The following is a 27,587-nucleotide window of genomic DNA, read 5'->3' as shown; positions in this document are numbered from 1 at the left end:
CAGTCTGCTGTGGTGTGTGCTAGAGCACAAGCTTGTCTGCTCACTTCCCTTTCTGGACCCTGAGTCCCCAGCCCCTGCCCTGGCTCACGCCCCTACCTTGACTACTCTTGAACGATCTCCCCTAGAAGCAGGGGCCTAGGTGTCCACCTGCTGTGGCTCCAAACTGGGGGCTCTAGAGGCAGGACCCTGTCTCCTATTTCTTCTCTTCCTCTGAGCCTGGGAACCTGAGGACAAGTCCTGGGTCTCTCAGACTCATGTCCTCCTTCCTCTCTGCCTGCCCCACAGCACTGCTGCGCGCCTCCCCTTCAGCCTGCTGGCTCCCACTCGGCCCTCTGCCTCAGCCCCTTCTCCCGCACCGGCAATGGGTTTCCCCTTCCTGTTCCCTTCGGGTGCCCACACTCACATCCACGATGAGGAAGTCGAGCCAGCACCAGGCATTGGTGAAGTACTTCTTGAAGCCATAGGCCACCCACTTGAGCAGCATCTCTAGCACGAAGACATAGGTGAACATCTTGTCGGCATACTCAAGCACAACCTTGATGGTCTTCCGCTCCTCCAGGTAGATGTCCTCGAAGGCCTGCAGACAAGGCCGGACAAGGCAGACATGAAGCCTGGACCACTGCCAATTCCACCCTGCACCAGGCACTGTTTCTTTTCTTTTCTTTTTTTTTTTTTTTTGAGACGGAGTCTTGCTCTGTTGCCCCCAGGCTGGTGCAGTGGTGCAATCTTGGCTCACTGCAACCTCCACCTCCCGGTTCAAGTGATTCTCCTGCTTCAGCCTCCTGAGTAGCTGGGATTACAGATGCCAGCCACCATAACCGGCTAATTTTTTGTATTTTTAGTAGGGATGGGGTTTCACCATGTTGGTCAGGCTGGTTTTGAGCTCCTGACCTCGTGATCTGCCCACCTCAGCCTCCCAAAGTGTTGGGATTACAGGCATGAGCCACTGCGCCTGGCCTAGGCACCGTTTCTGACACCTCCTGCTGCCTGGGAGAGTGGGGAAGGGGTGAGGAATGCTGTGGATGGGGTTCCTCCCTGGCAGTGTTGGACTAGATAAGAATGCCCTCCAAGCGGGGCCTGTGCCACCGGCAGGCCATGAGATGGCCTTATGTGGTAGATGGATAATAAGGCAGAGTGAATGGTGCGACCCCTTCTCCCTTCGCAATGAAGATCAAGTCTGAGTTTTGGGCTAGGCCTTTCTAAAACTTGCCATTTTAACAAGGAGAGAGGGTATGCAGGCTCAGCTCACAGCTTCCTGATGGAAACAACAACATAAAATATTTTCGTTTTCACTCCGTTTTGCTTTAGCTTTGTTTACTTTATACGGTTACTTACTTTTCATGGGAAAAATATTGGTTTCCAATTAATAATAATGATTAAGTTTCACTTTACACAACATTTATTTAAATAAGCAAAAACCAATGAGAGTTGATGTAAAGCTGAATTTTAAAGAAACTATATTAAAAGTCGTTTGTAGATTTGATGTTTAGGAACCACACAGGTGTAGATAAAGTCAAATCTGCAATTCTCAGGCTCTAGGAGTCAAAGTTTCCAAAATCCTAGGAGTTGTAAGTCTTTCTCCACCTCCTCATTTCTGCCTCAACTCAAATTCCTGAGCTAACAGAGAAACTCCAGTGGCTCTCAGATGGCTTCTACCTCCAGCCTACTGGTTTGTTCCTGTTTCTCTCTCTGTCCAGAGTGTGCTATGAGGCTCCTGTCTAGGCAACTGAACACGTCACTAGGGCTCTGGGGGAGCTGCCTCCACCTGCCACTCCTGGGCCTTCCTGTCCGACTTCAGGGCCTCTGTGAGCGACAGTGACCCAAGAGACCAGTGCTGTTGGCACTGCTGAGGCATACATATGGCTCACTGAGGCACTGTAGATGGCACAACAGGATAATTCAGGTCCCAAAATGGATTTTGGGAGTTGTTCAAGATAAAAAAAAACTAGGTGTATTGTATTTTTATCTGAGTATAAAAATGGGTGCATCTTATAAAAATTAAATAATATGGAAATTATAAAAAAGAAAGTAAAAGGCATCTCTAATTTAATGACACCAAAGTAACCACTGCTAACATTTAGGTGAGTATTATTTTTGACAGTGCGTATGTGTGTGCACATACACACAATCACCACAGTTTTATGAGACACACTAAATATTTGCCTTGAAATTACTTTCTCCATTAAACAATATGTTGTGAACAGTTATCCACTCAATAATATGAATACATGCAATAATATATATTACTATTTTAAAAGGCTGCATATTTCATTATTTGCATATGCTGCTACTTATTTAGCCAATAACCTTATTAATAATGCACATTTCGGTTCTTTACAGTTTATCCCTAGTAGAAATAAAGTTGCAGTGGACAGGGGATTGTTGAGGATAAATGGGGTTGCCAGGCCAAAGGTGTGCTTTTGGTACAGCCTGGGAATGGACCCCTCCGAAGGCAACACCAATTGACACTCCATCTCTGGGGCAGGAAGGGGGCTCTTCTCCACCACCCCACTGACATTGCTGTCATTTCTCCTTTTTCACTTTTCCCAGCCTAATGAAAGAAACTTGTATTTTGTTACATTTTCATTTATGTTATTAGGAGCGATGCTGACATCTTTTCTTTGGATATTTGCCGTGTTCCTTTTGGGAATTACCTGTTCATATCCTTTGCCTATTTTTGTACTTGAGTGTCTGGTTTATTTGGGGACATTAACTCTTTGTTTGGTAACACCAACCTGGTTTGTGACACCACCCTGCCTTTAAATCTCACTTGCTTTTGTTTACCATACTGAAGTTCTGTGTACTTCATTTTCAATTATTATATCATTTTATATGATTGTATCATTTATTATAATTTTCATTTAGTAAAATTTTTGGTGTTGCATTAAGAAAGCCCTTATCTATTCCGAGGCTAGGAAAAATGACCTTCTTAAAACAATTTTTGTGGTTTCATTGTTTTACATTACAATTTTAAAAATTACATATAGTTTGGTAAGGAGTAAATATCCATTTTAATACTTTTTTTCAGGATGTGGCTCATCAAATGCCCCAACACTTTATTAAATAATCCACTTAAAATCCACTGATTAAAAGTCAACTTTATCATATAGTACATTTCTTTATTTACTTAAATCTACTTCAGATCTGTTTATGTGGTTCTACTGTTCTCTGTCTGTTCCTGAATTAGTATCACATGAATTTCCCTGGACATTTAAATAATTTTCAACTTTATTTAAACTTTACCAATGTTTTGTCATATTTCCTCAGAAATGTTGAAAGCTTGTTATTGCATTGAATCTATTAATTACTTTAGGAACTTATATGAAGTCTTCCTACCCAAGATGAAGGTATGTTTATCTATTTGTTCTGTTTTATACTGCTTGGCAAAGTTTTACAGTTTTCTTCATGCATCTCTTATACATTCATTATTATATTTATTCCCAGTTATTTTATGCTTGCAGTGCTTGGCATGTAACAAATATTTGAAAGATGTTACTTGTGACTAAATGGTTTTTCTTAGGATAAAACAACAATAGCAACAATTCTTTGCATATTTATTTCATAACTGGCCATATAATGTTTTTAAAATAGGTTTAAATTCTTTTCTAGGCAATCATATTATCTATAAATAATGATATATTTCTATCATTTTTAACTCTTGCTTTTATACTTGACTGGATTAACTTCAATTATTTTATTTCCCAACTTTTGTATCATGTGTTCAATTTTCTTAATTACACTGGCTAGTAATTCAAGACTATTATTAAATAATGAGCAATAGCTAAAAAGGTAAATCATCCTTTTCTTATTCTTCACTTTAATGAAAACGTTTCAAGTGGTTTTACTACTAATGATGATATAAGTTAATTTGAGAGTCAGTTTTTTACTAAATTAAGAAAAATATTTTATTTCTTTTTTTTTGTCGTTTGGATTCAGTAGAAGAAAATATATTTTATTTCTGTTCTTACCAGAGTTTTGGAAATCAGGCATTCATTGAAATAATTATATGGTTTTTTATCTTTGTCCTATTAATATAAATAGTTTTACTAATATGGTACTATTTTCACATTTTAGGATATGACACATTTGTCATATGACGTACTCAATGTTTTAAATATATTTCTAGATCCTATCTGCATGTATTTTGTTTAAGATTTGTACATCACTATTCAGAAGTATGGAGTATGAAGCATAAAAACTGGCCAAGGTTTTCCTTTTGGTATACTTGAGGTTTTAAAAATCAGCATTATTTAGCTTTTAAAAAAACAATTTATAGGCCAGGTGCGGTGGCTCACATCTGTAATCCCAGCACTTTGGGAGGCCGAGGCAGGCAGATCACCTGAGATCGGGAGTTCGAGACCAGCCTGACAAACATGGAGAAACCCCATCTCTACTAAAAATACAAAATTAGCCAGGCATGGTGGCACATGCCTGTAATCCCAGCTACTCAGGAGGCTGAGGCAGGAGAATCCTTGAACCCGGACTGCAGTCCAGCCTGGGCAACAAGAGCAAAACTCTGTCTCAAAAACGAACAAACAAACACACAAACACACACAAGAAACAATTTCTAGACTTTCTGTCTTTTTTCATGCACTAGAGTACTTTAAATAGCATTGGAATTATTTTCTTCCTTGAGAATGTGAAAGAATCTGTTTTTGGAGATGTGAGAAATTAGATTACCTAGTGGTTATCAATTTGGTTGCTTTAAATTTTCAAGGAATCAGCTTTGGAATTTTGTGTCAATTTTACTATTTATTTTCTAATTCATTATGTTTTTATTACTGCAGATCATATGGGGCAAAGAAAAAAAGGTTTTTATCTTATTAATTACTTGCCTAGGTTTCTTTAAGATTATTTTGTTATATTTTTAATTTCTTGAGTTAAATAATGTTCTTTCTATTTAATAATGAGAGTATTTAAGTAATGAATTTTCCTTTTATTACAGCTTTGGCTGTATTCCACATGCAGTATTCTCAATACTGTTATTTTCTAGTTTTTTTCTACCAGTCACAGCTTTTTCTCTACCTCTACACTTTTCTTATTTTTCCAGATCTCACGTGGACAGAATTAATGGAATCACAATCTTTGATTTATAGCACACTATCATCACCTTTGGTGCATGAGTGGCCTTCTTTTGTTAATTAGTTAATTAATCAATTGAACTCCCCTAAACTACCACCAAACTATTTTTTGTTTGATCCAAGGTTTACTTAAGAATGACTTTTACATTTTAGGTATTTTTTTTGTTTTTGTTTTTGAGATGGAGTCTCGCTGTCGCCCAGGCTGGAGTGCAGTGGCGTGATCTCGGCTCACTGCAAGCTCCGCCTCCCCGGTTCACGCCATTCTCCTGCCTCAGCCTCCGGAGTAGCTGGGACTACAGGCGCCCGCCACCACGCCCAGCTAATTCTTTGTATTTTTAGTAGAGAGGGGGTTTCACCGTGTTAGCATGGATGGTCTGGATCTCCTGACCTCGTGATCCGCCTGTCTCGGCCTCCCAAAGTGCTGGGATTCCAAGCGTGAGCCACCGCGCCTGGCCAGGTGTTTGCTTTTATCCTCCTATTTTTTCCATTTCTAGCACTTTCCATATCTGTAAAATAGGATTAATACTAATACCTATCTCATAGGGTTATTGTGAGAATTAAATGAATTAATGCTTATAAAATGCTTAAAACAGTATCTGGAATATAGCTAGTGCTATTTAAGAGTTAGCTATTGTCTTTATTATTATTATGTTAGGTCAAATTTATTTTATATATATATATCTGTATTTAGATCTCTCATTGTCTTATTCTTTCCACTTGAATGTCAAGAACTAATAGAAATATAGCAAAGTTTCCCAGTACTAGTGCACTGTTGTCACTTTTTCCTGTTTTTTTCTCCAGTGGTTTTGGTTTTATATATTGAAGTGCTATGCAATCCCAAGCAAATGTATACATAATATTTATACATATAATAATACATAAATATGCACTTATATAGGTGTATATAATTATATCTTATATACTTATATATAGGTTTACATAATTGTATATAATTTATAAATGTATGTATATATAATTATATAAATATATATTTTATAAAGATATATTCATATATATGAATATATTTATATGGATTATATTTATATATTTAATATACAAATATATTTTTTATATTTATATATTTGTACATATATATTTATATACTTCATATAATCTATATTTATATATTTTGTATACATCTATATTCTTTTATAGATTTTATATATTATATTTATGTGTATGAATATATATGTATTTTATACACACACGAATACACACACATTTTTTTTTCTTTTTTTGAGACAGGGTTTTGCTCTGTCACCCAGGCTGGAATGCAGTGGCATGTTCATGGCTCACTGCAGCTTTCACCTCCTGGGCTCAATCAATCCTCCCACCTCAGCCTCCTGAGAAACTGGGACTACAGACATATGCCATCATGTTTGGCTAATTTTTCTTTTTTGTAGAGACGGGGGTCTCACTATGTTGCCTAGGCTGGTCTTGAATTCCTGGCCTCAAGCGGTCCTCCTGTCTCAGCCTCCCAAAGTGTTAGGATTATAGGCATGAGCCACTGCACCCAGCCAATAGTTATATTTTTATTATAGGTTGCACCCTCTTTGTCTCGTCTCAAGCTTTTAACTTTGAATTCAACAAACAAAAAGCACGCTGAATTTGTTGTCATTATTTGCATTTGCCTGACCTACTTTATTAGTTCACTATATATATGATATATAATATATATACACATATATAATATATACACATTTATTTTATATATATGTGTGTGTGTATATATACATATATATGTATATATATATATATTTTAGACAAGGTCTTGCTCGGTCACTCAGGTTGGAAGGCATTGGTGTGAACAGGGCTCACTGCAGCCTTGACCTCTCAGGCTCAAGTGATCCTCTCCCCTCAGCCTCCTGAGTAGCTGGGACCACAGGCATATGCCACCATGCCCAGCTAATTTTTAAAAATCTTTTTGTAGAGGTGGGGTCTTACTATGTTGCTTAGGCTGGTCTTGAACTCCTGGGCTCAAGCCACCCTCCTGCCTTAGCCTCCCAAAGTGCTGAAATTACAGGCACGAGCCACCATGCCTGGTGGCTTTTAATATTTCTGAGTCGCATTGTTTTAGGTTTGTCATTTGAAAGCACATGGCTGAAGGGTTTTTTTTTAATCTATCCTGAGTCCTTTCCTTTTAAAAGATGAATTTTATCCAGTTACATTTATTATTAAAACACGTGTTTGATCTTGCCTCTATTATATTATTTTGTTTTCTGATTTTATGTTTTCTTGTTGCTTCTTTTTTCTTCTACCTTTTGCTGTGAGATCTCTGTTTTTTCTTTTTTTAAAAAAAAAATTTTCCCTCAGCAATTTGGAAAGGATATAGTTTGCTTTCTGTTAAACAAGTTTACAACTTTAAATAACACACTCAGATTTCTCTTTTTCTCAATATATCATTGACGTGGTTTTTTAACAACAGAGCTTGGCTGTCTACCCTGATTAGATTTGCCAGATGCTTGCCAAAACTCCTCCTCACTTATGCCAAGCTGAGCTTTCCCTCCACAGCCCAGACGAAATGGCTCTGGCTGCCCTTGTTTGTGGCTGTTTAAAAACAAAACTCTTTAACATATTGTCAAACCATCTTTCTCTGAAGCCTACAGAGATTTGGCTCTAGCTGCCAATGGTAAAACAGCAGGCGGGCTGCAAGTTATGGCTCCAGGCCCATTCTGGAACAGGGGTAAGGCAGCATCGGGTAGGGTGGGAGGCCTAGAGGTTTCGAAGTGACAGCCACAGTGCCTCCCCATGGTCTAACCCCACAGGAGGAGGCAGCATGGAATGGAGGCACATAGCCTTGGATCAAAGTGCCCTTTCTCTCACTCTGCAGTCTAAAGCATTCTCTGTTAGTTGCTCATCTATGGGGTTCTCACCTCCCCAGCAATACAGGCTCTTACTTTCCCTGGTCCAGCAGAGTTTCCACAGGGCTCTTACTTCCCCTAGTCCAGTAAAGTTTCCATGTCTTTTTTTTTTTTTTTAAATGGAGTCTCACTGTATCCCCCAGGCTGGAGTATAGTGGCATGACCTCAGCTCACTGCAACCTCTGCCTCCCGAGTTCAAGTGATTCTCATGCCTCAACCTCCCAAGTAGCTTGGATTACAGGTGAGTGCCACCACACTCAGCTAACTGTTGTATTTTTAGTAGAGATGGGGTTTTGCCATGTTGGCCAGGCTGGTCTCGAACTCCTGACCTCAGGTGATCCACCTGCCTCGGCCTCCCAAAGTGCTGGGATTACAGGTGTGAGCCACTGTGCCCATCCATCTTCTGCCTTCTTAATCACCCCTCTCCCTGCTTCACCAGCACCTTCCGGAACCCCCTCCAGGGCTGTTCCATCTCTTCCTAGAAGTGCTTGGAAAGATTAGAGCAGCATGCCTGGGAGCCAGATGGGGCAACCCTGGAGGGCCTCACTGCTCCTCCTGGCTTCAACACCTCCCTGTTCTCCACAGTCCAGCTCTATCTGCTTCCTCCAGGGAGACTACCCTGATTGCTCCACCCCCTCTGGCCTCCCATCACCCTGATTGGGTGTTCCTGAGGCCAGGGCTGGGGCCTCTTCCTGTAGCTCCCACATGGCTGAATACACAGAGCTAGATACAAGGAGGGCTTAGAAGACTGATCGAACAAATAAGTCAAGGCAAAGGACTCTGGAATCTGACTGCTTGGGTTCAAATGCCAGATCTGTGGTTCCTGAGTGGTGGGACCTTGAGCAAGTTACTTAATGTTTCTACAAAGAGTTGTCATAGGGATTAAGCATCATCATGTGTGAACTACAGGGCGCAGTCTCCAGCCTGAAGACATGGACTCAGTGGAGCCAGCACTGTACTATAAGCCAGCATGGTTAACTGCACTGTGACAGCCTGACAGAACACTGATGCTGTGTGCAGGTGGGTGTGTCACCAGAGCTCTGGTGTAGGAGGCTGGTGATCTGGGGCAAATCATTTCCCTTTTGTGGAACAAAGACGAAGGCCTGGACACATGCCCTCCGAGAGCCCTTCCTGCTCTCCCTCCATACGTGCCGCGGGTGTTGAAAGTTTGTGAGCTGTTCTCTGCTCTGGGGGTCTGGGGAGCACATTTTCAGCAGAGGCTCTGCCCCAGTTTCTGACCTGACTTTCCAGCTGGAGACCTCCTTTCCCTGCCCTCCCCTCCTCCTCCAGCCGTCCCTGCCACAACCGTGCATCCCCAGGAGGGTACCAGCGCTCCACTGCTGAGTAGGATCATGAAGATGATGAATGTCTCGAACCAGCTGTGCTCCACGATGTGGTAGCAGGTCTTGCGCAACCGCCACCAGACCTTCCCTGGGGCCTGCGTGGTGTCCACCGCACAGCAGGGACAGCGCCGGACACAGCCTGTGGGAGACAGTGAGGGTCAGGCCCAGCTCAGGGCCTGTGAATGCCCACGTCTAATGGCAGAAGGTTGGATGGTTAAAGAGATGACTGAGAGAAGGAGCTATGATGATGTGGGTGGCGAACAGGGCAATATGGTGAGCAGGGCCGTGTGAGCGAGGGCCGTGGGCACCGCCCGTGGGGGCCGCACGCTCTGCAGGCACTCTGTGAGGAGGATGGATGGACTGAGCACCCAGCGAGTGGGTGAACAGCCTGGCGGGTCTGGGCAGGGACAAGGCTGGGCTGGGATAGGTTCCAGCTTGTCTGCTGCTCATCTGGGAAACTGTCCCCCTGGGAAAATGGTGGGAACTCCTGGGCATTCCCTGGGTCTTCTCCATGTTTGTAGTTTCTGAGCCTTGGGAAGGGCAGATCCCTCAATGAGAGCCCCCATGGATGTGTCACATGGAGGGCAAGCTCTCATTTTGTTTTTCTCTTTTTTTGAGATGTTTCACTCTTCTTGCCCAGTCTGGAGTGCAATGGTGCAATCTTGGCTCACTGCAACCTCTGCCTCCGGGGTTCAAGAGATTCTCCTGCCTCAGCCTCCTGAGTAGCTGGGATTACAGGTGCCCGTCAGCGCGCCCAACTAATTTTTTGTGTTTTTAGTAGAGATGGGGTTTCACCACGTTGGCCAGGCTTGTTTCGAACTCCTGACCTCTGGTGATCCACCCGCCTTGGCCTCACAAAGTGGGAATTACAGGCGTGAGCCACTGCGCCCGGCCAAGTTCTCATTTTATCCCCAGCTATCCTCCATATAGACCACCAATCCATAAAAGCTATAGATGCCAATCAACATGGCCACGTGTCATCCCTGCCTCAAGGATTTACAGAGGGCCTACTATGTGTCAGGCACCGTGCCAGGGCCTGGTGGTACAGGAGCGAATTAGACCCAGACCCTACTGCTGTTGGGCATACAGTGGTGCTAACACACCACAAACACAGTGTCTCCAGTTCTTGGTGCAGCTGTCCAGCCCAGCACTCCACGGGCAGACACGTCAGGCAGATGGAGGAACCCCCCAGGGTCGCAGAGGAATGGAGGAGGTGGGCAGATATCTAAGGCAGGGTGTTGGTGCCACGTGGCCCTGGGCTCCAAGGAGCTGCTGGTCCTCCTGTCCCCTCTGGGTGGAACTGAGGCTAGGGCAGAGGGCTGCCCGGGCCATTACCTTCGGTGAAGCAGTCCTCTGGTTCCTTGACATCCTGGCCGAGGTCGGGGATCTGCTCCAGGAGCTCAGCGGTGTTGGTCATGTCTGCTGTGCTGCCCTCAGAGCAACTGTCCTCTGGGGTCTATGGACAGGGGTGTGGGACAGGGTGGGAAAGGGTGTGAGTGTGGGCTGAGTGGCACCCTTTGGCCTCGAGCCCAGAGTCTGCAGGAGCTTGGGGCTCCCTGAAGGGAGGCAGCATCTTCATGATGCACCCTGGCACCTGCACAGAGCCACCTTTTGCCGGTCAGGGCTGGGCCAAGGCTGGACCTTGGGGCTCCCGGGTCTGTGATTCTGGTCTGCTAGAGTCTAAGGCTGGGGTGTGGGGGCTGTGAAAGGGCTCTGGGAAGCCACTGGGGATGGGGACTGCATCTAGCTGGGAGCAAAATAGACATGGGGTAGCAACATGGACACACAGTGGGACATGGACGCATCGTGGTGGTGTGGCACACACAGTGGAAACAGGCATGTCACATCCAGAACAGAGTCAGAACCAGGATCCCGGGCAACACACAGGCAGCAAGGTCACACCGCAGAGAACAGGCCAGCAACCCCACTCACACATTTTGTGCAGTTCCCGTGGGTTCTGGTGTGCTGGACAGAGCCCAGAGACTGAGAAGGTGATGGAGCCCTCCACTTCCTGTCCTTGCAAGTCTGCTGCCCTGACCTCAATAACTTGATTATAGGGAGGCTACAGAGAGGCATGTGCATGCAGGTGTGCTCTTGTGAGTGTCTGTGTGTGTCACTTGTGGGTGTGGGTGTAAAGGGGTGTTACAGGGGCCACTGTGGGTACCCTGCCCAATTCCACTGCCTAAGACCAGTGCACCCATTCCCAGCCACTGTGAATGCTAGCTGCTTAGCTGGCCCTCCTCCAGAAAATCATCTTCAGCTGGGGGACTGCTGTCCCGTCCCGAGGGGTGGCCGATGCCCAGCAGCCACTGATACACGAATACAGAAGGCCAGCCCTTCTGTATTCCAGAGGGTCTCCAGGGCCCTGACCCTGGGGGTTTCAGACTCTGCCCATGCATCTGGGGCACAGCCTTGAGTTGGGACAATGCTGTGGTGCAATTCATGCCCCAGAGCTCTACTTGGGACAGGATGAGGCTGACTGCAGCTGGAAAGCCTTTCCGTAGCTTCCTTCCTTGCTTCATCCTGTTTCTCTTTCTCATGGGTTTCTCCTGAGAACACCGCTCAACAAGTCATTTGCACAGGAATCCCTCTGCTTCTAGGGAACGGGACGTAAAGATGGGTACGTCAGGGGAGGAGTGTCAGTGAAGGAAGAAAATCCATCGTTTGTGTCAGGTCAGGTCCAAAGCCCCCATCTCGGCTGCCCCCACCTCACATCATCTCAGGCTCAGGCTCCATTTAGAGAGGGGCTTGTCTGAATTCTTGGGCATGGCTATGCTCCTACGGCTGCCTTCTTTCTTTTCTTTTCCTTTGATGAATCAATCTGCTGATGTCTCAGGGGCTTCTTTTCCATTTTTGAGATCTGTGATGGGAAAGGGGTGCATTCTGGAGGGAAAACAGAGCCTACTGCTCGGAGAAGGTGGATCCTTGGCCAGAGAGGTGAGGCTCAGTCTTTCGTGGTCCCCTGTGGCTTCGAGGGTTCCTTCCCCTCTCCTCCTAGCTCAGTTGGGGGACGAAAGGAGTTGGGTGATGAAAGGGGCAGGCCAGAGGAGAGCAGCATGCTTATTTTTTCTTTAGAAACACTGGAGCTGTCTGAAGTCCATGGGGCTGTCATGTGAGAGGACATGTTCTCAGGTCCTACTGCAGGTGAGACGAGGGAGTCCCTTTCCCGGGAAAACCCCAGCCTGTGTCTCCCTTATATGGGCTCCCCCATGAACTGATTTGAAGAAAGGAAGACTTATAAAATTCATTCAAAGGTTAACATCCGTGTGAGAGAGCCGCTTCTCTCACATGGCATTCTGCCTCTCTCCTGTGTCTTCCTGTCCCCACATGCCTTCACAGCTCAGACCATCGGGGGGAGAACCGTGATCTGCACAGGCAGGAAGATGACTCCAGTAGTGCTCCAAAAACTGACCATGCTTGCAAAGCTCACAAGGGCCCACCTCACAAAAGAGGAAAAGGCACAAGTGCTGGACGGAGTAAGGTCAGGCTGCAGGACAGTGGCCACCACGCACTCTGAACACGTGCCCTCCACCTTCCGTGGGCTAGATGTGAGTGAGGCTGGGCAGCTTAGTCAGCAATGCCACAGGCCTTTTGCTCAGGGGTTGCGAACTCCAGTGCTTATAGAATCAGGCGGGTAACCTGTTCACCATGGTGGCCAGGCTGATCTCGAACTCCTGACCTCAAGTGATCCACTTGCCTCGGCCTCCCAAAGTATTAAAATTACAAGCGTGAGCCACCATGCCCAGCCTCCTGAAGTCTTCTTTGGATGGGGAGATTCACAGGACAAACATTTGCCAAACAGGACCAAAACACAGGGATGGACTATGTGGAGAGGGTGAACATGTGGAGGTAGTGGGTTAGTCCTGCATCAGAGTTTGGGACCAGAATTTCCAAAATTTCCCGTTGGCCCTGGGCCCTGTACCATCTCTCCCCTGTCACGACAGGGATGCCCACCCTCCCCTCTGCAGACTGGCCTTCCACGCTGCCTATGACAGTGGCTGTGGCTCCCAACAGCAAATGCAGGCGTGCACCTCTCACAGCCTGGCTCTGACCCAAGCAGCGGCGCCTAGCTGGCTTCAGGGACAAAGGCGTGCATTACCTCACCGCACCCTGGGGCCTGGGGTTCCGCTTTCCGCTGCTGCCGCCAGTCGGCCTGAGATGCACTGGCCTCGGCCTCAGAGGAGGCAGTCGCTGACACCTGGCTCCAGGTCCTGGAATCCGGAGGGGCCTCTGGGCCACCGGACACAGGCTGGGATTCCTGCTGAAAAGACCCCAGCCTATGAGCTGAGTCCACACACCCAGCCAGAGGGTCTCCAGGGCCCTGACCCTGGGGGTTTCAGACTCTGCCCATGCATCTGGGGCACTGCCTCCGGCTGTCTTCATGGGGCCTCCATCTCACTGAAGACCCCTCCCTCAGGGGGCCTGAGCAGGCAGGTGGGAGGCTTCTGGTAGATCCAGGCAAAGGGCCTAGAGACAGAGGAAGCCCCTGGCCAGCCTGGCATAACTCCCCCTCCCCAGACTCCCTGGAAGGGTGCAGCTGGGCCACGATGTCCAGCTCACAAATGCTGGCCACTGTACTTAGGAAGGTCACACTGACTTCCTTCATGAATCCCCGTGGCACTCCCAGCTTGTACACACACACACACACACACACACACACACACACACATACACACACCCCAGGGAGCCAGAGTCGATGGGCTCAAGAGAAGGAACAGAGAAGGGAAAGGAGAGACAGCTGGAATTCCCCTCCTGTGTTGGAGATCATTGGAAACTGTGGTCCTGGCAACACCAACACTTCCTCTCCCTGAGCAGACATTGCCCCTGCCCTGCAACCTGACTTGAAAGAGTGGCCTCTGGGACCACAGGGAGGCAGGAGGATGTGAAACCAAGCCCAGAGCCTTAGATCAAGTTCCACACATGGGGAGCGGCTGCTCTCCACAGCCAGGCCCACCCAGTGCAGGCCCAGAGGAAGCAGCCAAGATGGGCCTGACTCAACAGGGAGAACACTCCTGGGGGCTTGACCTAAAGCCCTGAAGAGAAGCCATCTGAGCCTGGCTCAGGCCAGGGGAAAACGGAGGGGAGGGGAGGGGAGGGGAGGGGAGGGGCGGGGCGGGCCCTGCCTGCTTTGTGCAGACTCTGGTCCCAAGTGTTAAAAATAACAGGTTGGGAGATAAGATAGTGCTGTCCCTGACACCTCAGTCTTAGGGATGCTTATTTTTAAATCTCAGAATGAGCCCTGGGTGTGGGAGGAGGGAAGGGGCAGTCTGGAGGTCAGAAAACCGTATTTCTCTTTCGCCAAGACACTCTACCTTGGGACAATGGTCAGTGTGGGAACTGGGGGCTAGAGGCTCTGTTCTAAACTCATGAGGAACACCCAGCAAGTCTCTCTTGCCATGCCTCAGTTTCCCTGTCTGTACAATGAATTCCCCATGCCCAGCCAGGGCATGAGTGGTGGATAGCAGCCCCTCCCCAGGTCAGCTTCTGGACTGAGTTAGGAAGAGAGGGTTGAGGGCTGGTCTCAGCACCCCTCTGAGAGGCTGGCTGTTGGGGGGAGGGCCTGCCTTCTACCCCTACCCACTGCCAAGGTAGTCTGGCAGGGGAAGCCGCTTTGAGTGAGGCTGGGTGGCCCGGACAGCAGAGCTCTGGGCCCTGTATGTGTAGGTGCCTCATACATGCAGGGGTGATGGCCCACCTGCTTGCTGGACTCCTCCTCCGTGCCCAGGCTGTTCTCCTCATCCTCTTCTTGGTCATCTGTGTCTGACTCGGCCACAGCGATGGGTACACACACGGGCTCTGGATCCCTGGGGGTGCCCTGGCCCGGTTGCTCGCCTTCCTCAAACCGTGTTTCCTTGCGGGTGGGAGGCGCCTTCTCCATCTCCGGGGGTGGCGGGGAGTAGGGGGTGGCAATGCAGCTGGGCAGCTGGCCCTGGGCGGCAAGGGCTGCGGGCTTCTGAGGCCGCTGCTGCAGGAGACCACAGCAGAAATCCCAGGTGGTCCGCTTGACAAAGCGCAGGCCCCTCTGGATGCGGGCCAGGGCCAGCTGGAGGTTGTTCATCTCTCTGTCCTCATCAGGGGCTGTGAGGTTGTCTGCACTGAAGGAGCTGAGCAGCAAGGCCAGGAAGAGATTCAGGACCTGTCGAGATAATGGGTCAGGCTCACCAAGGCACTGTGCCATGCCAAGCCATCCAGTCCCAGTTCTATGATGGGGAAACTGAGGCCCAGAGACCTTTAAGACTACCTGTGACAAACAGCTCTGAGGCTCAAATCCAGGGCCCTGAGCCCTCATCCTAACCCCTCATTTTATTGAATATGGAAGGTTTAGCTATAAAAGAAAACACAAATTTGAATCCCTCTTTCCAAGGGCCCAGACGCAGTCTGAATTGAGGATGTCGTGTCCTGGCTCAGGTTCAGCGGGAGAACTATGCGTGCATTCAGTGTCAAAGCGAGGGGCTAGCCCAAAGTCACACACATTGAGCTCTGTCTTGGCACCAGTGGCTTCTACATACAAGGCTTCTTCTCCCTTTACCTCTTCCTGCTGCCCTAGGAGTAGTGAGGGGCATTGGGGTCAGGATGGGCACAGGTCTCCTTCCTGGGAAGTGTGAGTCCAGGGACGAGACAGAATCCCACCGAGAAGCTACACAGAGCTTTTGGGACTTTGTTGGAAAGAGGAGGAGCAGTGACCTGCCTCTGAGTTCCCCACTGAAGCCAGCTTGGTGCTCAGAGGCCTGGGGCTGCTGCTGTAGGGCACATACTACCTGAGGCCCAAGTCTGCCACACTTTCCAGGTGAGGGACGCTGGGACTGGGCAGAGAAAGGTGCAATAGCTGGAAAAGAGGTCAGGAAGGCACAGGCAGCCCTCAGGCACTTGGACTAACCAGGGGGTCAGGCCATGGAGAGCTGACCGTGTCTAGGCTGCGAGGGGTGCTAGGAAGGGTGCTGTGTGAAGGTCAAGGCCTTGCTATGCTGCAGGGAGCCAGGGGAGGGTGCGGTGTCGGAGGTTCCACAGGGCGCAGTATTTTATTGAGGTCTATCATCAGGGCTTAGGGACTTGAGACTTCTTAAGGCAGTTTGCATAACCCTCTGCCTTTGGATGGTTCTGGAGAATTGCTTGTCGTTAAGCCCTCCTACAAGTGTGAAGCTTTAGCTTTTGTTTAAAAAGAAGGCCTTTGCTGTGTGACAAGCGGCTGGGCTTGTGTCCATTTCCCAGTCTCTTGGAGGGTCAGTTAAGATGGCTGTGGGCTGATTCCCACATGCATGGGTCAGACCGGCCCATGGCTCACCAGGCCGCCAGGCTGCCATGGGCTTGGTGTCTCCTCCCTCCCAGTGCCTTTACGGCAGGGTGGTGTGTGAGGGTGGGTGCACAGTTCTTTTTGGAAATCCACTCTGAGACTCTGTTCCGGTTTCTCAAGAGCCTCTAACACACCTCTACCAGGGACCCCATACCTATCAGCAAGGTGGGAATAAGAATTCTGATAAAAGTGGCCTCAGAAACATGCCTTTGGCTTAAAAGTAATACATATTCATGTGGACAGTACAGAAGGTGAAGAGGTAGGCTCTCCCATACTATCTCTACAGAGAGATGATCACTTTTGACACTTGGCAGCTTTCTTTGTCATCACTAGGGGGTAGGGCATGTGATACCATTCTGAGCTGCTATCTACACCGACCTCTGGCCTGGCCCCTGGCCTTTGTCCACAAGGACCCAGGCATGGCCACCTCCATTCCCAGGAAGGATGCCCACTGGATCCTTCCCCCACAGCCTCACTCACACCAGGCCCTGCATCCCCCAACCTCCAGGAGTCCTGGGTCTAGGCTGGGAGTAGGGCAGGGGGTGTGGGTACCTGGGCAGCCATGCCCACCCACACAGGAGTCTAGGGTCCTCCCTGTCGCTGGCTTCAGAAGTTCATCTTCTTCCAGTGCTTTCCCCATCAATCGTGCTGCTGCTGCTCCCAGCCCTGCCTGATCATCACTTCCCATTTCAATGGCAATCTTGCTTCCTCCCACGCCCGGCAGCGGCCCAGTTCCTTAGGCGGCCGGGGAGGGGGCTGCGTGGGCTGGCATTAGCTCCCTCCTCCAGCAGCCTCTAATTTTCTCATCCACAGGCAGATCTGCTGGGAAATCGCAGGGCTCTGTGTGTGAGGGGTGGCTCAGCCTGGACCTGGGCTGAGTGCTTGACAATTCTCATTCTCCCCAGATCAGACAGTCTGGCAGGCCCTGGGGTTGGGATTGGCTGAGCAACCCTCCACCCCAAGGGATAGCTAGTTTGGGGGGGCATAACGGGGAGTTGGGGGCCAGCCAAGGAGCAGGGTTCTAGTGGCACTGTGCACTGATGCCCTGGCTCCTCTCTCTCTGGGCTCTGCACTCCTCTGGCCTCTGAGCTCATGGGCTGGTGGCAGACTGCTGCCAAATTGGCCTGTCCTGTCCTGGCCTGGATAAGGCACATGGGAGAAGAGAGCAGACAGGTTCGAGGAAAGGCTCTGGAATCTATGGCCCATAGTACTTGCCCCACAGCAGCCTGAAAAAGTGAATGTAAAACCTCTCTGTGAGCTGATGTGACTGCACTGCCCATGACAGCAGAGACATACAGCTACAGGTGGGAGCCAGACAATGCAGGCAGGCTTCTTGAGCATGTGTGGGCCAACTGTGTACCCAGGAAGGTGGCTTCATGTCCACAGTGGACACGGATTGCTGCCTGAACCACTGACTGACCCCAGCTTTGCCTCTTCCTAAGGCACCTTCTCTGGTATTTAAATTTTGGCTTTTCTCAGTTCCAGAATTCCCCACATTGTAAAGACACAAGACAAGATGCACCTGCCCAAGGACGGACAGGTACCCACAGGAGCAAAGGTGTGGGCCCCTCATGATGGGACAGCAGAGACTCCTACCACGCTACTCAGGGTGACATATAAAGCTCCTATGGGCCCCACCTTACCTGGACCACCACCTGTCTGCACCTGTGCTTTGCTCATCCTGCTCCTTCCCTCTTCAGCATTGCCTGTTTATCAGGTCAGCTCCAAAATCTCTTCCAGGAAGATTTCCTTGATTTTCCTAGCTGAATGGGAACAGTACCATGGTCTCCTCCTTAATGGTTCTGATCACTCTGACGAGTCTGAGAGTTATTTCAGGCCTGTTTGAACTCTCCACCTCCCCAATAATCTCTTAAGCTGGTGAGTGATGTCAGGGCTGGCGCTAGACCTCATTTGCCTCTGTATGCCCAACAGCATGTGGCACAATGTTTTCCATGCAACAAGGGCTTAGAAAGTGTTTAAGATAAATTGAAATACCATGTGATAATTCATTGATAGTGTATGACAGTAAAATAATGGGTAGATGAACAGATAATGAATGAAAACAAAATGAGTAAATAATGAATAAATAGGTAAGTAAGTGGGTAAATGAATGAATGAGCAAAATGCAGTGAAGAGGCCAGGCACAGTGGCTCACACCTGTAATCCCAGCACTTTGGGAGGCCAAGGTGGGCAGATCACCTGAGGTCAGGAGTTTGAGACCAGACCAGCCAACATGGTGAAACCCCGTCTCTACTAAAAATACAAAAAATTAGTCAGGCGTGGTGCACACCTGTGATCCCAGCTACTCAGGAGGCTGAGGCAGGAGAATCACTTGAACCTGTGAGGCAGAGGTTGCAGTGGGTCGAGATGGCGCCATTGCACTCCAGCCTGGGTGACAAGAGTGAAACTCAGTCTCAAAAAAAAAAAAAAAAAATGCGGTGAAGAGTGAGTGAATGGATGGATAGGTCAATGAGTAAGTAGACAACTGGATAGATAGATGAGTAGATAGATGGAATTGGTGAATGAGTGAATGGTGAGTTGATAGATGGGAGGTGGGTGAATGAGTAGAGGAGTGAATGGTTGGGTGAGTGGACAGATGGGTGACGGATGAAGGGAGGGATGGATGGTTGTGTAAGTGAATGGGTGGGTGCATAGATGAATGGGCATATGGATGCGTAAGTGTGTGAATAGAAGTTGATGAATAGGTGACTGATAAGCAGATTAATGAATGGATGAGTGAATGAGTAAAAGGGAGTTGGATGAATGACAAGGCGAATGAGTGGATAAATGGATGGGTGGCTTGGTAACTGGGGAAGGATCTACTGATCCTTCCGATTGCTGGAGTGGTGAACAGATGGATGGGTGCATTGATTGGTGGGTGGGTGATTGATAAGTGATGATCAATAGATAGATGGCTGTATGAGCATATAGGTGCAAGAACAAATGCATACATCGAATACATGGTTTGTTGATAAGTACATAGATGGATGTAAGTGAGTGCATGGGGGGGTGGATGAAATAAATGAGTGAGTAGTTAGATGGAAATGTGGGTAAATGAATAGACGGATGGATGGATGGGTAGATGGACTGATAGAAGGGTAGGTAAATGGATAATTGGATGGGTGGGTAGCTGGGTAGATGAGTGGATGGTGTGTGTGTGTGTGTGTGTGTGTGTGTGTGTATGTGTGTGTGAAGCCCTTGGCCAACTTACCACAAGGTTGCCAATGACCATAACAAGCAAGAAGACCAGCAGGCATAATGACTGCCCAGACACCTCCATGCAGTCCCACATGGTCTCGATCCACTCTCCACAGAGGATGCGGAAGATGATGAGGAAGGCATGGAAGAAGTCCATCATGTGCCAGCGAGGCAGCAGGCCTGAGTCGCTGTCCCTCAGCTCCGAGTAATTCTTGCCAAAGAGCTGCATGCCCACCACAGCAAAGATGAACACGATGATGGCTAGCACCAGCGTCAGGTTCCCCAGTGCCCCCACTGAGTTCCCGATGATCTTGATGAGTGTGTTCAGGGTGGGCCACGATTTGGCCAGCTTGAAGACCCGCAGCTGGGGAAGGAGGAAGAGGAGGGGACCTTGTGAGAGGCTCTGACTCCTGCTACACATGGGCACCCTCACTCTCTCTAGCTCCTACCTGAAAGCCCAGGGAGCCCTTGGAGGGCACTGACACCCATTTTCCCCCCATTTCTCCCAAAGCACCCACTACTGTTTCTCTCCACAGCCTGAGGGCAGCTTCACTGGGCACTGCTCTGAGAGTCAGGTCAACAGCTCCAGCCTCACCTCCCCAACTCAGCCCTTCTCTTTGTCCCCACACCAGCCTCCTCTCTGCCTTGGCCTCACTTCCAGGAACTGCCCACTAGATTCTCCCAACAGGGAGTGTCCTTGCTCTTTCACACCTGTCCTCATCAGGTATCTTTTGGGACAGCTCAAACCATCTCTGACTCATCACCTCTGCCTCTCAGTCATCACAGAGAAAGGGGGGAAAAGGTGCTTAACACTGAATGTCTACGTGCCAGGCCTTGGGCTTAGAATGGATGAACTCAATCAGAACTCCCAATAACCACGAGGTTGGCACCGGCATTACCTCATTTGACAGAAGAAGCTGCCAAAATATATTCAGGGACATAGTATGACAATATTAGGAAAGAGCACAGATAGGGCAACATCTTAAAGCTATCAGGGGACAGGTCACACCTGATGAGGACAGGTGTGAAAGAGCAAGGACACTCCCTGTTGGGAGAATCTAGTGGGCAGTTCCTGGAAGTGAGGCCAAGGCAGAGAGGAGGCTGGTGTGGGGAGTAACTTTAAGTCCCTTGGTTCATAGCAGTTGAGTCAGGATTAGAACCCACAGCCTTGGCTTTCCCTCCTGCCCCCGCCATCCTGCCTTCCTACACACTCCCCCCGCTCCACTCCCATCCACTGTATGTGCAACAACCCACGGTGCTCAGGACCTCCTCCAGGAAGCCTTCCCTGACTATACCTCCCGCCCCATGTCTGGACCTCTCAAGCATTTCAACCTCTAGGTGTGGTCCACAGACCAGCAGCTTTGACATCACCTCAGACCGACTGAATCAGCATCTACATTTTAACAGGATCCCCAGGTGATTTGTGTGTGCATTAATATTTTAAAGATGCTGATTCAGAAACCAGCAGGCAGAACCTCGGATGAGCAGTTACCAGCCCAGCTCTCTCTGTTATCTGCCACGTGGCTGTGGGAAATTCGTCTCATCTCTCTGAGTCTCCTCATGTGTGAAATGGAAATGTAGTAATACCAGCCCCACTTCTGGATCCTGTGAGGGCTAAAGGGGTCACTGTGGACCACAAAGGGCTTTGCAAATCATCAGGATGGCCACCACAATTGCTCCTCTGGAGGAATGTCTCCTGCCTTGCCTGCCTCTGTACCCCCCACATCACCAGCACTGGGCCAGGCATCCAGGGGTACCTAGAAAATGGCTATTGGGTGAAGGCATGACAGATCAAAGTAGGGATGACCAAGTGATGACCTCAGATTGGGTTGTGCCGAGCCCTCCACCCCCACCACCATCCCCCATGCGGTGGGTCCAGCCAGGTACCAGGCGGAAGGAGCGCAGCACCGACAAGTTGCTCATGCGGGACAGGCCCAGCTCCATGAGGCTAAGGATGACGATGATGCTGTCGAAGATGTTCCAGCCCTGTTGGAAGTAGTAGTAGGGGTCGAGGGCAATGATCTTGAAGGTCATCTCTGCTGTGAAAATCCCTGTGAAGACCTGAGGAGGGAGCAGGAATTGTTTGGGATGGAAAGAACCCCTGGCCAGCAGGGGCACCTGCCTCCTGACTCTTGCTGTGGTAGGGGCTCCCTCCAGAGCTGCCAGCTCTGATTGGGCCCAGGCTCCCAGTAGGGGTTTGCTTGGCCATGGCCCAGCCCCTTGGGGACAGCCCTCTTCTCCAGCCTGCTCTCCCAGCCCTTGCAGCTGCTCACCAAGCATACCAGGCACACCAGCTTGGCCTTTGGGAATGGCCTGGGCCCTTCGCAGGCTCCACAGAGACTCACAGCTCTGGGGGGCACTTGCGATGGACAGTGACATGACCTAGCACTAGACTTCTGATCTGTGTGTCCACAGGAAAGGCTTTCACCCGTCACATTCCAAATCCACGCATCAACACGATGCTCATGGCTCCCCTCACCCAGGGCCTCTGTCCTTGCTGTTCCAGCTCCTCAGGAGCCCCTTCCTCCTCATCTGCCTGCTGGACTCTGCCCACTGTGATAATCAGCAGCCACTGCTTCCCGAGGGCTATGTGTCAAGTGCTGGTCACAACACTTTGCACATGTTGTTTCTTTTGATTCATCCAACAACCCCATGAGGAAGTATCATTGCCTGCAGTTTATAGGTAAGGAAACTGAGGCACTGAGAGGTTAAGTAACTTGTCTGGGGTCATGTAGCTATTAAGTTTGAGAATGAGGAGAGGAACCTAGTGCTGCTCTTCAGAATTTAGGGAAACTTCCTTTCTCTTCTGGAAACATTCCTGAGTGGGCAGAGGCTGAGCTCTGCCTGGTTCATTGACTTACGAGTCCTGAGCTGCCCAGCCTTGGCTGGCAGAACCCTGTGGTCAAGGATCCCATGGTGCAGTGGACCAGAGAGTCGTGCCAGCTGCCCTGCAGTGTGCCAATTGATGGGAGCCTGGTTCCCAGAGGAGAGAATGTTCTGTGATGGTGTGGATGGCAGGAAGTCAGGGTCCTGTATGCAAGGCCTCTTGACCATGCTGAGGAGTTGGGGGGCTGTCCTGAGGGCAGTGAGGAGGCACTCAGGGTCTTTTGGAGGGGAGGGCTAAAGCCAGAGGGCCAGAGTACCCCTGAGAACAGTGTCAGACCTGCAGCAGTTGTGAGGAGGTGGGGGTCAAAGACAGGCATGGCTGAGTCACCTCACTGGGGTTGGCAATCAGGTGGGGAGGCCACTCTGGTCTGGGCACCCGCCCTGACGGGGCTCTGTGCTAGAAGGAGAGGCATTTGCTGGTCACCCCAGTGCCATCTTGTCACCATCAGCTCAGAAGAGGCCCTGTGGAGGTGGTCTGGAGGGCAGCGGGATGCTGTTGGCTCAGAGAGAGGCACCGGGAGGGCAGGTGGGTGGGCTCCTCAGCACTGCCACACAGGGCACCACCCACCAGCCCAGCCCTCCTGACTTCAGGGGTCCCTTTAGTGCTTGTGCCCAGAGGGAACTGCTCCTCCATCAGCCGGGTCTTGGGAAAGGGAGGGACCCTGAAATCCTCCAGCCTCAGTTTGCATTCCTCACACATAGAGAGACAGCCTTGAGACCTGCTTCTCTCCCCAGCACCCAAACCTGCTTTCGTGACTTTTCCAACCCCCAGCCCCATTGCCTGTTGCTCTCCTGTTCCAGCCACGCCTGTTCCTTGCTGTTTCCTCCTCGGCGCCTTTGCACTTGCTGCTCCCTTTCCCTGGGTCATGCCTTTCCCCGGGTCATGCCTTTCCCCAGCCGCATAACTCACTCCCTTCAGAGCCACCTGATCCATGGGCGTCCTGGTAACTTTAAATGTGCCTCCCTCCCACCACATTCCTTATCCCCCATCCTTGCCTCGTTTTCCTCTGCTTCACACCACCATCTAACAGCTATTTGTTTATCGAGCCTCTTCTGTTTAGAAGATAAGTTGTGTGATGGCAGGGACCTTTCCCTACTGTACCTGGAATGGTGCCCAGCCCATAGGTGGTCCTCTAGTATCTGTTGAATAGATGTACAAACGTTTGAGCCTTTGGCCTTCCGTGCGCCATGTCCTGCCTGTTCCGTGCTGCTCTGTTTGACTTCCAGGAGCCTTCCCTACCCAGCCTCAGACACACACAGCTGTGCTTAGAGCCCTCACTCAGCAGCACAGCCTGCACCACTTTGCTGAGAGCTCCTACAGCTGGGGCCCGGGTAGCGCCTCCCTTGGACCCCCACTTTTGGTCTTCCCCAGCACTGCCGGGGTGCACCAGGGTGGGTCTGACACCCATGAGTGCCGACACTCACTTCTAGAGAATGGAGCTCAGGAAAAGCCCTGCACCTCACTTTGTGCAGGCTCCCAGCTGTTTTGGTGGTGAGATTGCAGTGACCAGGTGGAGCTAGGACTCAGGAAAAAAGAGACAGGAGAGGCTCTTGGGAAATGCCCTTCGGGGAAATGATGAAAGAATTTTCAAGGATCAACAGCATCACCTGGAAGCTCTTTGAAAATGCAGAATCTTGCAAGGCCCCAGACCTGCTGAATTAGAATCTACATTTTGACCAGATTCCTGGGATTCGAAGTTCAAGTGCTGTTTTTGACCACGAGCTCTCAAACTTGGTGCACTCTGTAATCACCTAGGGAGCTTTAAAAATATGGATGCCTGGGTCGCATCCAAGAGTTTCTAGTTACTTTGGACTGGAGTGGAGCCCAGGTATGGGGATTTAAAAAAAAAAAAAAAACAACTTCCCAGGTGATTCTAATATGCAGCTAAGCTTGAGAAGTACATACATTTTGGTAACAGACCTCTTCCTTCCACAGGCTCATACCAGGCTTTTTAAGGCCATGTGATCAAAGCTTGATGGTTTAAGATATGCAGAGAATGGTGGCCAGGCCCGGGTTCCAGAGCAGGGGCTGCCTCTATGTGATCTTGGGCCAGTTTCTTCATCTCTTTGAGCCTTGAGTGTCCTCATATATAAAATGGGGATAATAATAACTCCATAGGAGGTTTCTAGGAGTTACAGCTAATGGCTGTAAAGTGGATACTCCATATGAGAGGGAAATTATTGTTACTGTCAGCAGCATTTATTATGATTGCTAAGAGTGGCCAAGAGCTCCAGACCCAGGCAGGGGCTGCCTTCAGATATAAACAACTCTGCATGTTTTATAGGCTCACTAAGATCTGGCAGATAGAGGCTCTGAGCATGGTGACCCACTTCCCCTAACTCCTGGCAGGAGGTTCACTGAGCAATGAGTGCAAATGGCCGCTTTCCAGGAATTGGGGGAACTTATGGGGAACCCCAAATTCTCTTTGACCTTGGCATATGACTTTAATGGGACCATACTCCATGCACTGTAAACCCGTATTTAAAACATAATACCTTGTGAACATCCTTCCATGCCAATTAAACACAATCTACAGTATCCTTTTCTTTTTTTTTTTTTTTTTTTTACATTTGTGGCACATTCCACTGTACAGATGTGCTATAACTGGTTTAGCCATTTCCCTGTGATAGTCATTCCTTTTTCCCTATTGAAAACATTGCCACAATAAATATCCTTTTACGTGCTTGTTTTAAAACAATTTGTCTAATTCTTTTCTTAGGAAAGATTTCTGGAGATGAAATTGTGTAGTCAATGAACGTTTTTAGATTCTGACACATAGTGCTAAATGATCCTCGGAGAAAGGTTTTAACCAATTCCACGAGCTGCATGTGAGTAACTGCTTCCCTTTAACTATGCTAATACTGGGTATTCCATTCCCATGACCTTTTCTCATCCAACAGGACGCTCTTGTTTTATTGGACATTTCTTTTTATTTTGTACTTCTTCTTTGGTGAAATTTCCAGTTCATATCCTTTGCTCTTAATTGTTCTATTAAGGTGTTTGCTTTTTTATATGGTTTATAAACATACTTTATATATTAAGGATATTACCCTTTTGTCTATTAGTACTATTTGTATTGTCACAATTTTCCTGATTTGTCATTTACCTTTATTGTATTTGTTTACATTTTAAAATATTTCAGGATATACACTTTAAGTATAGGATAATAAAATGATTACCTGTGCACCCACCACCAAACTCTAATGAATATTAACATTATGCCATATTTGTTTCAAATCTTCTTTTCTTTTTCCTTACCAAAAAAAAAAAAAAAATAGCAAATACTTAAATAGCATTTGATGTATGCCAGGCACTGTTCTAGTGTTTTACATATATTAAATCATTTAACCCTCACAATAACCCTAAGTGATATGTAATGTTTATTATCCCCATTTTACAGATAGGGAAACTGAGATACAAAGGAGTTAAACCAGTAATTCAAATGATGGCTTCTACTATGAATTCTTACCCATCATGTGCCATCACAGATAAACCAGGAGCCACCTATAGTACTATATTCATTCCAAGGTAATCACTATCCCAAATTTGATGTTTATCATTTCTACACATTTTTACATTTTTAATGTATATAACAACAACACATAGTATTTTTGTATTCTTTTAACTTTATGTAAATAGGCTATGCTTTATATATTCTCTTTTATTCTCAACATCATGTTTTTTATTCTTTGTTCCTTTTATTCTTAACATCATGTTTGAGATTTATTGACACATTTATATGTATTCATTCTAATCGTGTACAGTATTTCATTGTATGAGTACACCACAATTTATTTATCCACTTTATAAAATTAATGGACATTTATGTTGATTCCAATTTCCCCTATGACTAAAAGTACTGTAAAGAACTTTCTTATACATGTTTCCTTGTACAGATGTGTGAGACTTTCTTAAGAATATATATATATATCTGGAATTGTTGAGTTGTAGGGTACACAGTTTATATCTGTGATTTACCAGATATTGTTCAATTGCTCCCCAAAATGGTTGTACCAAATCCACACTCTTACGAGCTGTGAGTTCCCACTGTTCCACAACCCTGTCAGCACACGGAAGTCTATTTTTTATTCTGCTAGGGTAAAAAATAGTATTTCAATGTTGCTTTAATTTCCATTCCTCTGTTTCTCTTCATTTGTTTATAACCATCTGAATTACCTCTTGTGATTTGCTTCTCATTTCCTTTGTCCGTTGTTGTGGTTGTGTTTTTATCATTTTATCACTATCCCTCTTTTCCTATTGATGTGTAAATCTTCAATATTGCCTGGATTCCATGTATTTCTGGTTAAATACTAATCATAATATCAATTTCCAGTTTGTGGTAGTGAGTTCACTTAGTTTGTAACATCCCTTGTTGTACAGAGATTATAAATTTTAACAATTTATAATTTAGCAATCTTTTCTTTCATGATATAAGCTTTTTGGATGGTTGAAGGCCTTCCCAACCCCAAGATCTTAAAGCTTTTTTGCTTGTTTTTATTCTAAAAACTTTAAAGTTTTGCTTTATCACATTTAGGTGTTAAGTCCAATTCCCCTGCATCTAATTTATGAATATGATGTGAGGTAGGGATCTAAATTGATTTTCTTCCACGCAGATAATCATTCTCCCAGCATCATTTATTAAACAGTCCAATCCTTTTCCTACTGATTATTTTATTTTATTTTATTTTATTTTTTGAGACAGGGTCTCACTGTATCACCCAGTCTGGAGTATAGTGGCGCGATCTCGGTTCACTGCAACCTCCACCTCCCAAGTTCAAGCGGTTCTTCTGCTTCAGCCTCCTGAGTAGCCGGGACTACAGGTGCATGCCACCAAATCCAGCTAATTTTTGTATTTTTAGTAGAGACAGGCTTTCACCATGTCAGCCAGGCTGGTCTCGAATTCCTGACCTCAGGTAATCTGCCCAC

At 47.8% G+C, this 27,587-nt stretch overlaps 1 protein-coding gene and 1 long non-coding RNA gene across 12 annotated transcripts in view; one reads left to right on the top strand and one right to left on the bottom strand.

Moving 5' to 3' along the window:
• Window positions 1-27,587, bottom strand: part of SCN5A (sodium voltage-gated channel alpha subunit 5) — a 101,704-nt gene that overhangs the window by 17,817 nt on the left and 56,300 nt on the right. For 4 of the 10 annotated variants that reach the window (XM_055282544.2, XM_055282569.2, XM_055282535.2 and 1 more), the window contains 7 exons: window positions 21,662-21,835; window positions 19,788-20,138; window positions 14,981-15,421; window positions 13,385-13,546; window positions 10,621-10,741; window positions 9,270-9,424; window positions 404-577 (listed from right to left, as the gene is read on the bottom strand). In XM_055282544.2, the coding sequence (XP_055138519.2) occupies window positions 404-577; window positions 9,270-9,424; window positions 10,621-10,741; window positions 13,385-13,546; window positions 14,981-15,421; window positions 19,788-20,138; window positions 21,662-21,835 (1,578 nt within the window). The remainder of the gene's footprint in view (window positions 1-403; window positions 578-9,269; window positions 9,425-10,620; window positions 10,742-13,384; window positions 13,547-14,980; window positions 15,422-19,787; window positions 20,139-21,661; window positions 21,836-27,587) is intronic. The other 6 variants (XM_055282586.2, XM_055282579.2, XM_055282561.2 and 3 more) reach the window with 2 other exon arrangements.
• LOC129484535 (uncharacterized) overlaps window positions 6,254-27,587 on the top strand; it is a 28,828-nt gene continuing 7,494 nt past the window's right edge. For both annotated transcript variants that reach the window (XR_008658464.2, XR_008658465.2), the window contains exons 1-5: window positions 6,254-8,183; window positions 8,852-8,962; window positions 25,381-25,489; window positions 26,062-26,189; window positions 27,364-27,481. This is a non-coding gene — a long non-coding RNA (uncharacterized lncRNA). The remainder of the gene's footprint in view (window positions 8,184-8,851; window positions 8,963-25,380; window positions 25,490-26,061; window positions 26,190-27,363; window positions 27,482-27,587) is intronic.

Source organism: Symphalangus syndactylus, chromosome 1 (genome assembly GCF_028878055.3).
Source record: "Symphalangus syndactylus isolate Jambi chromosome 1, NHGRI_mSymSyn1-v2.1_pri, whole genome shotgun sequence".
NCBI lineage: Eukaryota > Metazoa > Chordata > Mammalia > Primates > Hylobatidae > Symphalangus > Symphalangus syndactylus.
This window is presented reverse-complemented; position numbering and strand designations above follow the sequence as displayed.